We start from the raw sequence: 16,187 nt of genomic DNA on the forward strand, positions 1-16,187 counted from the left end.
TGAAGACATCAAAGTTGGAGGTGAGGGTACAGTTGAGCAAATCAGTTGCAGCAGAAATGTGGCAAGCAGAGGGTCAGAGACAAGACAGGTGAAATTTTAAAAGTATAGTTGTAAGTGAACTGGGGGATAGTTTCTTCCAGAGACAGGTCCAGAAGGAGGTAAGATTAGGGCATGGAAGGAGGATGTGGGTAGTGAGTGATGCAAAGAAATGATCAGAGGTGGCCTTATTTGATGTGATGGCACTAGCAAGGCCACATGAGATGGCAATGTCAAGGGATGGCTGTGAATATGAGTTGGGAAGTTTACCTGGAGGGAGAGATTTAGGCAGTGATCTCAGGAGAATTAACAAGATAAATTGGGATGGAGGTTGAAATCATCGAGAATGAGAAGTTATTCAGTGCTGATGCTGAAGGAAGAAAGCAGTGAGAACATTTTATTGTACTTGGGAGGGCGATAGAGAACAATGCTTTTGAAAAAGTGGTGAGAGGGGTGGAACTTGGTTAGATGGTTAAAAGAGAAGAAAGTGCAACAGGAGTAGATGGTCAGGCTAAGGTGTGATCTTATGATTAGTGTCACACTGCCATCATGCCAGCCATGATGGAGTGACTGGTGGGAGATGTAACCAGGAGGTGAGGTTTCCTTAATTGGTAAGATGTCATCACTGCTTCAGGCAACTTTTCTATTAAGGCTATGATGTCGATGCAATCATCCATATTTAAGTTCATGGATGGCATGGACCTTGATTACAAGAGAACCAACATTCTGCGGGGAGATGGGTAGAAGGGTAGTGAAACTTGATCTGCCAGCATGGGTTCACAGGGTTAGTAGTAAGAGGGATCAAGACAAGAAGAAGGCTGGCAAGGTTAGCCCCAGTGGTGTACTGAATGGAAAGGTTGATGAGAGATTAGGCTTGGGCAAATGGGTTTGCTGCTTATAATGAGCCAGTGCTGAATGCCTCAATGAGCCAATTGGAGGATGTCAATTAATACAAAAAGGGAAGCTATATTCTTGTCTAACAGAGATTCAAGTCTAGGGCAGCAGCAAGAAAGCAGGAAGGAGAGCAGAACACTTCCTAGATATATCCAATACATAACTCAGAGTGTAAAAAAAGTTAGCATAGTGGAAATATAAAAAAAAAAATTTCAGGTTGAAAGAAAAAAAGGCCTGCATTTATATAGCACCTTTCATGACCTCAGGATGTCTCAATGTGCTTTACAGCCAAAGACATTTGATTATTTACTCACTGTTGTAATGTAGGAAACACGGCAGCCCATTTGTGTATAGCAAACTCCCACAAACAGAATTGTGATAATGACCAGATATTTTTATGATAGTGATTGAGGGGTAAATATTGGCCAGGGCACTGAAGATAACTCCCCTGCTCTTCTTTGAAATAGTGTCATGGCATCTTTGACATTGAGAGGGCAGATGGGACCTTAGTTTAACATCTCATCTCAAAGACTGCATCTCTCTTAACTGTCAGTTCTATTATTAGTTTCGTCTGTCACGACAGAGGTGCTGTAACTGCATTAACAAATAGACCGAAGTGACATCCAAAGCCCAAATTAGAGTAAATTCAGAAAGGTAGATTTTAGCTGACTTAATTCAGGTTCAGGCACATTTGAACCTGGAATATGGTCAATGCTCTGCACTATCACGCAGCTAAAGGAATTATGTGGTTCTGTATACCCTCCCTACACCTCTCTGCTTCTCTACTTTGCTTCCCTCCTTTAAAACATTTCTTAAAACATACCACTTTGACCAAGCTTTTGGTCATCTGACCTAATATTTCCTCATGTAGATTGATGTCATATTTTATAATGCTCCTGTGAAGCACTTGGAGATGTTTTATTACATTGAAGGCTCTACATAAATATAACTTGTGAGTTAAATAGATTAACATGTCAGCTTTCTTGAATAAACAACATGTTAAAAGGCCTAAAAAATGATCAGAAGGTTGGGATTATGCAGAGTGGTGGGGAGAGGTCATTTTCTCCATGCCATTTGGGTGTTAAATAGGCAGATTGGATTGTCCATCCATTGTAGAACCTGCTGGCTTTCATTTCTTTTTGATTTTACTCAGAAAACTCTCCTCTTCCCACTTATGCAAAGTGGCACCTTGAGTACCGAAGTGATCTATCTTTAGCCTCTCTTGTCTCCCTTACCTACATATTGCCTCTTGGTGACATCATCCACATACATTAGGACAGCTTTCATTGATGCCCACCCAACTCCCTCTCACAACACAGAATTTGTACTATCAGACTGCTTGTTTAGAAACGTCAACTCTTTTCTTCTCCGCTGATGCTGCCAGACCTGCTGAGTTTTTCCAGGTAATTCTGTTTTTGTTTTTGCTTGTTTAACATTTAGTTCTGGGCGAATGTAGTTATCTGAAGCTAAACATCAGGAAAACTCATCATGTTTGACCGCAATCTTAATGTTCATATCCTCATCACCAGTTTCATTCCCTTTCGCTAAGTCACCATCTGAGAATGAACCAGATTGTCTGCAACCTTGATATTCTGTTGGATTCTGAATTGGCCTTCTGACCCCAAATCCTCTCCATCCCAAATCTGTTTACTTCTACCTTTGTAACATTGACTACCTCAGTCATCCTGACCATCCTCGTATCCTTTACATTTCACAAATTACAGCCGATCCAAAACTCTGCTGCCTATATTCTGTCCTCCATCAAGGCCCATTTTCCTATCATTCCTAGCTTCATTGCCCCACAGTTTGCTCCTCAAATATAAAAAAAGCTTCATCCCATCTTTGTAACTACTTCCAGCCCTAAAAACAGCCGTTACATCCTGAACTTGCCATTTCTTTGAATCTGGTCTCATGGATCGCTCCTCTTTCACCCATTTAAGCCCATGCCAATGCATGTGCTTGCTATGATTTCTATCTGCCCATATGGAAAATGGAAATGGGAAAATTGCGCCCTTCATTTTATTTTGGGTGATAAATATGAAAAGAATCCTAAATATAAAGCCTGAGGTTTGTTTAATCTATCCAGGTTGGAGGTTGGTTCAGGCTTTTAATGTTGTATATTGCTTCCTTCTTTCACCTTTGAATTCTTGGAGTTAAAAGAAAGCATTGGAAATGATGGAGGAGTAGGGTTGAAGGAAAATGAAGTTGGTGTGTAAAAAGCAGAATTAGTGCTTCATAGCCTGTAAGGAAATGGATAACCCATAATGCGGAAATTAAATAAACCAGTTTTACCAGCTTCTCTCCATCCCATCACACAGATCTCCATGGAAATATTGAACTAAAAGATGATCATAACGTAAAAATATGTATTTTTAAACTCCCTCAACAGTTTCACCTTTCCAGTCATTTATCAGAAGATCCACAATGAGGCATGGTGAAGGCAGCTGCTCATTGTGACCCCTGTATTGTAATAAGCGGAGACTCTATGGTATTGCATACATACAGATTGGCAAATAAAAATGGCATGAACAAAGAGAAGTTTTCTTAAAGGGACAGGCTAACTTATATAAATAATCTAGTCTAAAGTTCTGTTATTTTCGAATTTCATCTTAATTAGACCAAAACAGATAGAACCAGATTTCTTATTCGGTTTGGAACTCATTCCCACCTACTGTACCCTCCTTTAGTAACAGTGCTATTAGTTGCCATAGTAACAAAGATGAATTCATGCCTGGTTACTGACAATATTTCAATAGCTCTTTCTGAAATCTCTCTTCATTTCATCTGAGATGAACTAACTACAGTACAGCTGCCCTTGGAGTAAAAGATTTGGGGACACACACTGGATTATAAATATAAACTTACATTTCTTTCCATTTACCAAGGGTACCTAGTATGGATTCAACAGGAATAACACAGCAAAGAGGAATCAGCATGAAGGGATGATAGCAAACAGTAAAAGCAGTGTGAGGCAGATTGGTGCAGTGAAAATGGATGATGCTCCCGGTGATAATAGAGAACTTGATCTCCCTCAACATGATGCTGATGATTCAGAGCGAGAAGGAAAGAATCATGTACCCATTCGCAGGAATTCTTTGTTTTACCGATCTATGAGGAGGAAACGACATTCCAAGGGTCTGTCTGAACCAGCACCAAGACAAACAGACAGTAAGTTACTGAAATATACAAACAACATCAATAGAATGCATAGGGTCACAGAATAGCCATGCCACTTCACCGTAGAAAAGCAATATTTAATGCTTTATATGTTGTTACAGCTGATAAACAAACTGATTTAAAAACAAAATCCCCTCAATTTTCTCTCCTTTCCTGACTTATGTTGGGATGAGGGTCCATGGGGACCAGATTGCTGCCTTCTACCTTGCTCCATTGCTCATTAGTCACATGTATTTTTGGCAGAGTGTCAGCAGGTTACCCAATTATGGAGGACACTACCAAGCCATGTGGCTTTTGAACCTGTTCTCACTGCACACAAACATGCATAAAGATTTCTTTGAATGGCAATGAAGAGTGGGAACCCTCCCTAGTTTAAGGGAAGTGCAATCAATCAACTATTGCCCCAGCTAGATTATCCAGCCCCACACTGACTAAAGATCAAATCTGGGATACTACAAATCTGGTTTATACTACACAGAATTGTGCTTTTGCCAGTGGAGCCAATTGGTGGAGTCCCAAATACTTGAGACACAAATGAACATGTGCAGTCAGGCCACTTGTTATGAAACAAATTTTACTGCACGGTTATCCATCAGTCTGTGCCTTGCTATTTATATAATTAAAGCGGCAGTGTCTTGGCAGGTGGTGAGAGATAATAACAGAACAATCACCATTATTTTTGCTGTGAAAAAGTAGTATGCAAGTGACACGATGCAAGTATGTGAAAGGATTTGCGCCCTTGCATTGCAACATTTAGTAAACAGAAAAATGTTTGTCAAATGTTCTTTTACATAATCACTGTGCCCCCTTAAGAATAATTAATGATCTAAAGTGCTCTTGCTCACAGTGAAATACTGTAAGCGCATAGAGCTAGCAGTCAGCTTGTCCAGGCAGCATCTCCAAAGCTTTTCATTCAGAATACAGAGTTCAGACCCACCGTGCCACTCAGGTAGGAGGACGGTTTCTGTTTGCATTTCATATAAAAAATGTTTCCTAGTCTTAATGCTTGGGATATTTAAAACAATTCAGTTTTTAAGGTTGATTTTTTTTATTCAAAGTCATTCTCATAATGGGAGTCTAATCTCTGATATGAAAAAATTTAACAACAGGGTAAAAATATTTTTTAAGAAGGTGCAGATAAATATGGGTGTGGACTGGTTGAGCCAAATGTTCTACTACTGTGCCGTATATTCTATGTAATTTAAGGTAATATACAGAGTAGTAACAGACGGGAGGGATTTATACAAATGTGGCCCTGTCAATAGCAATCAAATTTCACTGGCATGTCTTTACACAAGTGACTATTCTTTATTTGTGCGTGTGTTGATAGGCAGTTCAACTCCATGATGCATCATAGTCATGTAACCCCAATTGACAAACATGCACGTTAAAAAAAAGGACAGTGGATAACATCATAAATTTTAGCTGATTTTATTCCTTCTCTAGTCTGGGTCAAGTACAGGTGAGGTCAGCTCATAGAGCAGAGATCAGTTAACTCAGCAGAGACCAAGATCAATCTTGGGACCTCTCTGGTCTATAACGGAGCAACAACGCAAGGCACGTTTACTTACTGAACAATCAGGAGAGCTAACTCATTCATTTATCAATTAGTAAATGTAATTTGCCTCATTTAAATAATATTTATAAATGTGAAATCCAGTATTTTCCATAAGACTTTTTTAACGGAGATCACTCTAGAAACAACGTAACCCATTTTGTTTTAAAATTTAAACTTCATCAAAATCATTGTAACCCAAGATTGGGTTATTGCTTCGAAATCTGTTAAGGCTGTCTATTTTAATTAGCAAATCTCCCATAGCCTAGCACAAGGTTAACCAATAGGGTTAATGTTGATGGTGAAGTGATTGATGAAAACATGTACATCACAGGTAGATTTGTTTAAATGTAGTAATTACGCACAATGATTGAATAATAAAATGCAGTTTGAGATTTAAATAGTGCTAAGTCAATCATTTAAATGATAAAAGTAAATGAGTAAGTTAAGTATAAAATTCAATAAACTATTATATGTTTGAGAGGATCCCACAATACTGTAGGTGGGTTAATTTGATTTGGTGAGATACAAAGGTAAATATGTGAATAAAAAGGTTAAATAATGGGGAATGAAGACCACAGGAAATAACAATATTTTAAGAAAGGAAATGAAAAGCTTCTTGACAGACAAAAGTTCTAAAGAATGTAGTCCAAGCACTGGTTATGTGTTACTAGTCTAACAATAACTTCTCTACTATTCTCTGCAATATCCTGGTTAACATTTAAAAGCACAAACCCAGTTAATTGGTTTTCACTGGTTGAATTGCAAAACTAAGAAGCTCAAGAGGAACTCACATAGTTTCTGTGTTCCATCACTCATAAGCCTACTTCTTTGAAAGGAGTGGCTTTATAAAAAAAACATAAAAATTTCAGTTTGAACTTCCAACCTCAGCCCCACGTACCTTATTGGAGGATTGGAAGATCTTTATTAGATTATTGCAACTCAATATTTAGAAAGATCTTTTCAGGGTTTCATTGCAATAAATTGAAGAAAGAATGTTCAGGACTTTTATCAAAGCATTTTTCAACACTTCTTATTGTTGTATGTTGTAACGTTCAGTAGGTCTCACGAAAAGGTTTGGAGTCTTGTTTTGGCTATTGATAACACATATATAGTACATAGTTATGTACATAGTCCAAGCTATGAGCTAGCTCCATGTTTGCTTTTACACAAGTCCTTGTCCAGTCCAAAGCTGTATTTAGTCTCATCACACTGTGGGTGACACTGTTTCCTAATCCCACATTAACCCTCGCTATGCCAGATACCCTTATACTACACCCCCCCCCCCAAAGTCTTCACTTAATGTATTTACATTACAATTATTCTCCCCTAATCCCCCCCTCCCCACCCCCAAGTCTCTGACTTAATAAATTCAGATGATCTGGAGGCTTGATAATTCTCCTAGAACTCATTCTGGTCACATTCAGAAGAGTGGTAGGCTCTTTTGATTTGGGCAACCTTTGTTGATTTAGAGTTTCAGTTGTAGTCTGATTTTCTGACACTTGGTTGTCTTCTTCTGATATGTTTTTACCGCTTCTTGGAAATGAACTTATCTTTGTCAACTCCCCATCTGCTCTGCTTGAGGACCACCAGCTTGTTCTGGTCTTTCTGGAGAGCGTGTTCACTCTGTTCATTCATGGTACGAACCTGTTTTTTCTTTTTCCATGGGAGTTGAAGGTGTCTCTCTCTGTTGTTTCGTTGTTCCTCATCAGTGGGCTCACCTTGCAGTTTGGCTTTTATCGCGATACTGTGTTCTTCTATGTGTCTCTGTGCCGCACTGAACTATGCTCTGGCGAGTTGATGGTTGCTAGTTCCTTGCTCCTAGCGTCATCTTGCAGCTTTGTGCATTGGCTGGAGGTTGCAGTGTTTGTGCTGTGTTTACAGGTAGTGTGACAGCAACTGCTGGAGCCTGGAGTTGGGGCTCATTCCTCTGTTGCTGGTCATTTTCCTGTGTCTTTTTCACTCGAGGTACAATGGTAATTATCGGAAGATTTGGCTGGTCTGATCAATGAGGAGCTTCTGCCACCTGCAAAGAAACTGGACAAACCAGCTCTGTAAAGAGTGAAGACAATTCAGAGCTGAAATTCCAGCTGAGATTCTCTATACTGGTGGGTCTTTTGGGAAATTGCAGTTCCACGTAAGTGACGACAAAAGTTTTCTTGACGTCTTCTGCCATTTTAAGAAGGTTAAGGGCAACATAGGCACCTCTGCTCAAGAGAGAAAAAGATTGGTTTCAGTCAAAGAACGCGACTTTGTCTATCTGCTTGTCGACGCACCTTAGTAGTTTGAGGACAATTTCTATGACTAGAAGCCAGTTTCCTCCAGGCCTGTACAGTAGTGTAGCTGACATTCATTTCCAGCCATGGCTCCTTATCTGAGAGGACTGTAACACTGGCTTCCAAGTCCAGATTGAAGTTGGTGAGGTGACCATTTACTGAGATGTCCATATTCCAAAAACAGATTCCAGGATCTTTGACCTCAGCCAAGAAGCACAGTTGGATCTCTTCCTGGTGTGGTACCTCAATCTCATGGACTGTTTTGGGATCATCTGCTCAGCTGGGTGGCTTGGCTTTGTGTAGCTTTCTGAAGTATCCCAATAGTTGCAGCTGAAATACTGCACTGAGATTGCTGGCCATTGCTCTCACCTGTGAGGTCATTTTGTTCTACACCACTGATATGGTCACCCACCCTCTTGTGGTCAATTTGGGTATTGCCTTCCTTGGAGTTTCTCTGTCCCTTTGTTGCTTTACTGACTGGTTAGTTGGGATTGCTGTGTACCCTGGTTTGCTTTCACTACATAAAATGGATCAGTGCTGCTGGTGGATTTTAGATTGCCTGACTATTTGGATGGTTTTTTCTAGACAAGATCTTCCTTGGGCTGTAGTATGTCTGAAAGGGCACCATCAGCCACTCTGACAACAACTCTGTCCCTTACGAGTTCTGACATAAGATCGCCATGGTCACAGCCTTCAGTCAATCTGTATAATTCATTGATAAAAGAGTCAACTAGTTCTGCAGGCCATTGATCACATTGGTTGAAATCTGCTCTCTCTCTCAAATATTGTTGCCTCTGAGATTAAAATATGTATCGAATGAGTTTAGAACTTGATCAGATTTATCTGAGGATGCATTTATTCCTTACCTGTTATTGGCTATTGGACCTACTGAATAAAGTTCAGTATTCACTTGTTCAGTCTCTGTCTTTTTATCTAATCCTGAAGTTATCATTTATCTTAAGAATCTTTTCTGCCAAAGCCCCAATTTTGTGTTTGGTCTGGCCCTTGGATTAATCTAAATTGGTCTGGGAATGTTGATTTGTTGTCCATGGTTGCTTTAAAGTTCAGATGAGTACAGTTTTAATTGCTGTAGTTTTAAAGATAGCGCTGCAGTAACCATTTTTTCAAAGATCCTTCCTGCATTTGTCATGTTTTGATGAGCTCCCATGATCATGGTGGTCCCAATCTCTGGGGTTTAGTTTTTTGCATTGATGTGTTAAATCAACAATTTGCGGCCTTCTCTGCGACATCGGAGGATGTTTGAGTGTTTTACAATGGATTCCCGGCTTCGGCTGAGGTTTTAAACCTTCCGCTTCAAATGTTTTCTTACCACGAGCTTGGCTGCCATATGGTGTGGCGCCAATTCGGAACCCAAGTTGGCCATGGTGCGTTCAGAAATAGGCTGTTCTGATTTTTGTACAGCACTGAAGCTTTTTAAACTAACTCTGGCTTAGAACTGCATTTTTTTTTGCTCACCCCTGCTAGGTCCTTTGTGTACTCTGTGGGCATTCACAATGGGTCTCCATGAGATCTCGTGGAGCCCTCAGCTGCGCAGTGGAGCTTTTTCTTCTGCCTTCCTGTTTCCAATTCTGCAATGCAGCTTCTTTCAGGCGACCTCCCCCTGTGTCTTCACTTCAAGTGCTTTCATTCAGGTCAGAATGCTGCTCCTTTAGTTTTCCAATGTTTGAATTTTTGCTCTAGCTTCTCTGAGGTTCTTTGTTTTTCCCCAGAGCTGCCACCATTTTGTATGTTGTATGTTCAGTAGGTCTTACAAAGAGGTTCTGAATCTTGTTTGGTTGAACATGAACTGCTTATTAATAACACAACTATACATATATACAGAGCATAGCCCAGGCTATGAGCTAACTCCATGCTTGATTTTACATGGGTCTTTGTCCAATCCATAACTGTCTCTAGTCTCAGGTCATGTGTCTCTTTACATCACACTGTGGGCAATACTGTTTCCCAGTCCCACGTTAACTCTTGCTATGCTAGATACCCCTATAATACACTTATTTTTCATATAACATCAATTTGGTGTAGAGTACACCCTCCCTCAACAATGCAACACTGAGCCTTGGAGCAATAAATTTTAGTTTTAACTATGTTCTGTGAGTGATGATAAATTGAAAGTGATGTTTCAATCTTTTGTATTTCCATAGGAAGAAAAGAAATTGCATAGTTCCATGACTCACCAGAAATAAAATTAACTTTGAGGCTGATTGGTTATCACTGCAGAAAGCTGGAGGTGGACTTAAGTTGTGAGGAATCCGCTAATAATAGGAATGCAGCCTGAGCCCCTGCAAATGAATAATCTTTACATCTTTAATGTAGAAATATGCAAATAGGAAATGTATTTCTACAACATATGTTTGGCAAAGGGGAGATATATTTCAAAAAGAGACATTTTCTCCCAGCAATTAAGGATGTGTTCAGTGGGATTAAATCTGAAGAAATGTTTTCCTCCTTCTCCCATCTTCTCTCGCCACTTATTTTCCAACCCCCCTCAACTTAATGTATCTGTTCCTTGCTGGGATGCAGTTCCACGCATGCAGTCATCATCCAGTATTTTGCTTAAGTGCCCATTATTAATACATAAGCCTTGACAGTAAGTGTCAGGAAGCTATTTGATTATGGGGATGTGACTATTCAGGCTCAGTCCTGCATTACCTGACATCCAAACATGGGCAAATGCATTAAGCATTGGGATGTTTGTAGCTTTCTGTAAATTATAGAAACTCTATATTGCTATATTATTCTTATAAAAGGTAATCTTTATCAGATACTGTCTTAGGTGTACTTAGCTGTGGTAGGTCAGAAGATTGGTCAGAATTTAAGAACCAGCAAAGAATGACTAAAAACAACAAGATAAAGTTGAATATAAAAGTAAGTTAGCAAGTAATATAAAAACTAATAGTAAGAGTTTCTACAAGTACTTAAATAGGAAAACACTAGCTAAAGCTAGCGTTGGTCCTCCAGAGAGTCAGTTTGAGGAATTGATAAGGGAAAACAAGGAAATGGCAGAGGTTATGAACAGGTATTTTGTGTCTGACTTCACTGTAGAAGATTTGGGGAAGAATTTTCTGCCTACCGGGCGGGCAGGCCCTACCCAATCTCTGGCAGGCAGGGAGCCGATCCCCACAAGAGAAGCGGGCCGCGCTGCCATTTTATGTGGGCGGGCCAATTAAGGCCCACCCAGCGTGACGTCTGCCAGGAAGCGCTATGCGCTTCCTATGTGGGCGGGGGGAGGGGGGATTCCCCAAAAGCAAGAGTGCGCTCTTTCGCACATGCGCACGAAATAGCGCACATCTCCCTGACACTAAGTGCTGCCTCAGGGAGAGCGCTGACAGTTCTAAAAACATTAAAAATAGAAAAGAAAACCTTAACATGCCCGCCTTCCTGAAGATTTAAATAGGGCGGGGTGATGTTGGGTGTTCCTCCATCGTCATCCCGCGTCATTTTGCGTGTCGGCGAGCGGGCCCTGCCCCCTGCTCACCGACGGCAAAATTCAGCCCTTAGAAAACTTCCCAAAAATACTTGGGGTAGAATTTTGCCCTTGGCGTGCGGGCTCAGCAAGGGCAAGTGGGGGGCAGTCAGGATGCCAACCTGACTGGGAGGCAATTTCACACGGATGGGCCAATTAAGGCCCACCCAGCGTGAAATGCGAGCAGCAGCACTCAGTGCTGCCTATATGGGTTGAGAGGAGGGCGGGCGGGGTGAGTAAGATCTTCATGCCTGTGCGCAAGTGAACGCTACATAATAACGATATATGAAAAATATAATTAAAAAAGTAAAAATGTAATGAAACATGTTCCCTCATGTGACTCTGTCACATGAGCAGGGAAATGTTATTAATTAAAAAATAAAGTTTTTATTTGATTTTTATTTGCTTTTAGAAATCTCATCCCATCTCATCCAAAAAAATGCAAAGGCCACTTGGCCTTTTTGCCTGCCTGCCAACTGTAAGGTTGGATGGTCAGCGAACAATTTCTTTCAATTACCTTTTTAATGGCCTAAATGGGCCTTTTATTTGTTGGCGGGCACGCTGCTGACTCCGGCACGTGCCCACTGACCGAAATGTTGCGCAATGACATCGGGATGCATGGCCAATGTCATCGCGTGTCATTTTATGCTCGATCGGGTCGGCTGCATGCCCGCCCGCCGAGCTAAAAGTTTTAGCTTTGAAAATCGAAAGATGAGCAGGAGGAAGAAACTTAAAATAATCACCATGGGCAGGACTTTAACTTCCCCCGCCGATGGATTTGTTGGTGGGGATGGGGGTGACCATAAAATTCAGCTGGCGGTCTTCCCACCGGGTTCCCGCAGCCCAGCCTCTCCACAATTTTAAGATTGGCCAGGCGAGGCCTAGCCTGGCCTGCATGACCTTGCATCAATTGAGACCCTTAACTGGCCAATTATTGACCACTAAAGGGCTGCTTCCCATCCAGCCTCAATTTTCAAGCTGGCAGGAGGGTTTCATCGTCTGTCTTCTGCATGGCCTCTATTTCCTCACTCCTTCCCACCATTGCGGCCTCTCTACCAACACCCCTACACTCTGTCCCTGCTCCTCTGGGCCTCAGATCCCCTCCGTGCCCTGAGACCTCCACACTTAACTGGTCCTGGACTCCTGGGACTTAGGCTCCAGGGACTGCTTGCAGCCCCGGTCTTGTCTACTGCGGCTTCTGATGCTGCAGGGACTGGAGAGCTTCCGGCCAATCAGTTTGGCCAGCAGGTCTATGAGGCGGGACTTCCTCCTGGGTGAGGGACTGGAGTCCCGTCTCCAGCCAATTAATGCTTGTTGGAGCATGAAATCTCTATGGGGCAGGCAGTGTCAGCATTGGGGTGGGGGCGGCATAGTGGGGGGGATGGTGTTTGCTGCCGACTTTTCAGATGGCGGGAATGGAAACCCCGCCATCCTAAAATTCCTGGTCCATCACTACGGAAAATGTGGTGGGAAAACTATTAGACCCAAAGACTGACAGGTCCCCAGGATCAGATAGTCTGCATCTGAGGGTCTTAAAAGAAGTGGCTGCAGATATATTAGATGCATTGGTTATAATCTTCCAAAATTCCTTAGGTTCTGGAAGGGATCCAGTGGATTGTAAAATAACTAAAGTAACACCTTTATTCAAGAAAGGAGGGAGAAAGAAAGCAGGAAACTACAGCTCAGTTAGCCTAACACCTGTCATAGGGAAATTGCTAGAATCCATTATTAAGGAAGTTATAGCAGGATTCTTAGATGTTGAAGGGTCATGAGGACTCGAAACATCAACTCTTTTCTTCTCCTCTGATGCTGCCAGATGTGCTGAGTTTTTCCAGGTAATTCTGTTTTTGTTTTGTACTTAGAAAATCATAAGTTGATCAAGCAGAGTCAACACAGCTTTGTGAAAGGGAAGTTGTGTTTAACTAATTTACTGGAGTTTTTTGAGGAAGTAATAAGCAATGTGGGTAAAAGGGAACCTGTAGACGTGGTGTACTTGAATCTCCAAAAGGCATTTGATAAGGTACCACATCAAAGATTACAATGCAAGATAAGAGTACATGGTTTAAGGGGTAACATATTAGCATGGGTAGAGGATTGGTTAGCTAAAAGGAAGCAGAAAGTAGGGATAACTGGGGTTAGCAAGCTGTAACTAGTGCTACAGGAGTCAGTGCTGGGGCCTCAACTATTTACAATCTACATCAATGATTTGGATGAAAGGACCAAATGTATGATAGCTATATTTATCGATGACACCAAGATAGGTAGGAAAGTAAATATCAAGAGGAGGTAGTGAGTCTGCAAAGGGAGATGGACTGGTTAAGTTTGTGGGCAAAAGTTTGGCAGATGGAGTATAATGTGGGAAAACGTAAATTTGTCCACTTTGGCAGGAAGAATGGAATAGCAGTATACTATTTAAATGGAAAGAGATGGTACAGAAGGATCTAGGTGTCCTGGTACATGAATCACAAAAAGTTAGTGTGCAGGCACACCAAGTGATTAGGAAGGCAAAATAGAATGTTGGCATTTATTGCAAGGGGAATGGAGTATAAAAGTGTGTTTTACTGCAGCTGTCAGGAAAGTAGAATTGACAGCACAACCAATTGTCTTATTGAATGACTGAGCAGGCTTGAAGGGTCGAATGGCCTACTGCTACTCATAAATGTTCCTATCTTCCTATATTCCTAGGTATATTGTTCATGAGAGGATGGTTCCCAACTGAAGGACATAGATTAATGACAGATTTATACAATGTCAGAAACTTAATTAATTAACCATAGATATAAATTGGATTGTGAGACAGAAAATTCAAATACAAAAGTTAAGTCTTGAAATGCTGAGGTCAGAAGTCTGTCAAATGCAAAAAAAAACAATATTATTTTCAATCTAATTAAGATCAATTTTTATCAAGCACCAATTAAATGAAAGACTAAATAAATTTATGCAGATTGAAAGACTCAGAGCTGCAGCTACATACAAAATGTAGAAAAATGAGGTAAATTAATCTATTTAAGCATCTCAGAACATGTGATTTTTTAAAAAGATGGATGAGAATCAAGAAGTCTGGAAAAATCTGTCGTAATAGATCAGAAATGGAAAGAACAATCATTTTTTGCACCGACACTGACATTTATAATATTGAGAACAAGAAGTGAGATCAACCTGCCAAGTATTTCCAGCATTTTCCATTTTTTGATACAGTGCTGAGACCAGAGCTTTGGAAGCACATAGAAACAAAACTGGAAGGAATAGAAACAAGGTCACTAAAAGCCACACTAGAAAGATGAAATCAATATTCTAAGAGCATGAGGATGCACTGCTACAAAATTGTGAGCATGCAGGGAAGTTAAAAGCTTCCATAGAATGGAGAAGCACACATGATATTGAACAGCAGAATGAAGTAAAGACAGCTGGAATACGAGGTAGGATCAGGCCTGAGGAAATGACAGAATGACAGAAGAACAGAACTGTTTGGATGTGGCTAGATAGGAAGCTTCAGTATAATTTGCTAAGCTTCTGAAATAGGATTATACTGTGTCCCCCAAGAAGCCTGAGGGGCACCAATTTTGGAAAGTAAATGTTAAAGCGCTGGTTGTGACACAAATTAAGATTTGATTCCTTGTTTATCAAATTAGCATTTTATCATGTTTTGGAGGATTTTTGATATCATATTTACAATCCAAGCTACCTTCAAGGTGACCTTCATAAAGAATTTAACATTCCTGCATTATTATTAGATGAATATGCTCGATAATGTATCACATGATTATTTATATAGTATACAGTGTCTGAAGATAGCACTGGTACATGTATTTTGTCAAGAAACTCTCATATTTTCCCTAATATTATTATGGGATATTTTAAAGCAGGTTTGTGTTTGTGTGTGTGTGGCTGATTTAACTGGCCTGGAGATGGATAGACTGCAAGGTTTAAATTGTCAAAGAAGTGACATGTAAAACAGGCATTTGAAATGAAGTTGAGTAGAGCTAAAACAATAACAAAAATACCTGGAAAAACTCAGCAAGTCTGGCAGCATCTGCGGAGAGGAACACAGTTAATGTTTCGAGTCCGTATGACTCTTCAACAGAACTGAGTAAAAATAGAAGAGAGGTGAAGTATAAGCTGGTTTGGGGGGCAGGGGGACAATTAGAGCCAGTGATAGGTGGAGATAACCAAAAGATGTCACAGACAAAAGGACAAAGAGGTGTTGAAGGTGGTGATATTAGCTAAAGAATGTGCTAATTAAGAGTAGAAAGCAGGACAAGCAAGGTACAGATAGCCCTAGTGGGGGTGGGGTGGGGTGAAGGAATCAACAAAGGCTAAAAGGTAGAGATAAAACAATGGATGGGAATGCATTTAAAAATAATGAAAATAGGTGGGAAAAGAAAAATCTATATAAATTATTGGAAAAAAAAGGGGGGAGATCGGAAAGGGGGTGGAGATGGAGAAGAGAGTTCATGATCTAAAATTGTTGAACTCAATATTCAGTCCAGAAGGCTGTAAAGTGCCTAATCGAAAGATGAGGTGCTGTTCCTCCAGTTTGCGTTGAGCTTCACTGGAACAAAGCAGCAGGCCAAGGACGGATATGTGGGCATGAGAGCAGGGTGGAGTGTTGAAATGGCAAATGACAGGGAGGTCTGGGTAATGCTTGCGGACAGATCATAGGTGTTCTGCAAAGAGGTCACCCAGTCAACTGACAAGATAAATAAAGCACAGTTATTATGTTGATTTTTTTCCCAAACGTGCTGGTCATAATGATAACATGAAA

The 16,187-nt window shown here is 40.7% G+C and overlaps 1 protein-coding gene across 1 annotated transcript in view; it reads left to right on the top strand.

Annotated features, from left to right (window-relative positions):
- Positions 1–3,965: 3,965 nt before the first annotated feature.
- ngef (neuronal guanine nucleotide exchange factor) overlaps positions 3,966–16,187 on the top strand; it is a gene marked incomplete at its 5' end in the record, with an annotated part of 65,423 nt that continues 53,201 nt past the window's right edge. Inside the window, one exon of the mRNA XM_041205561.1 lies at positions 3,966–4,098. Coding sequence (XP_041061495.1) covers positions 3,966–4,098 — 133 coding nt within the window. The remainder of the gene's footprint in view (positions 4,099–16,187) is intronic.

Source organism: Carcharodon carcharias, chromosome 2 (assembly GCF_017639515.1).
Source record: "Carcharodon carcharias isolate sCarCar2 chromosome 2, sCarCar2.pri, whole genome shotgun sequence".
NCBI lineage: Eukaryota > Metazoa > Chordata > Chondrichthyes > Lamniformes > Lamnidae > Carcharodon > Carcharodon carcharias.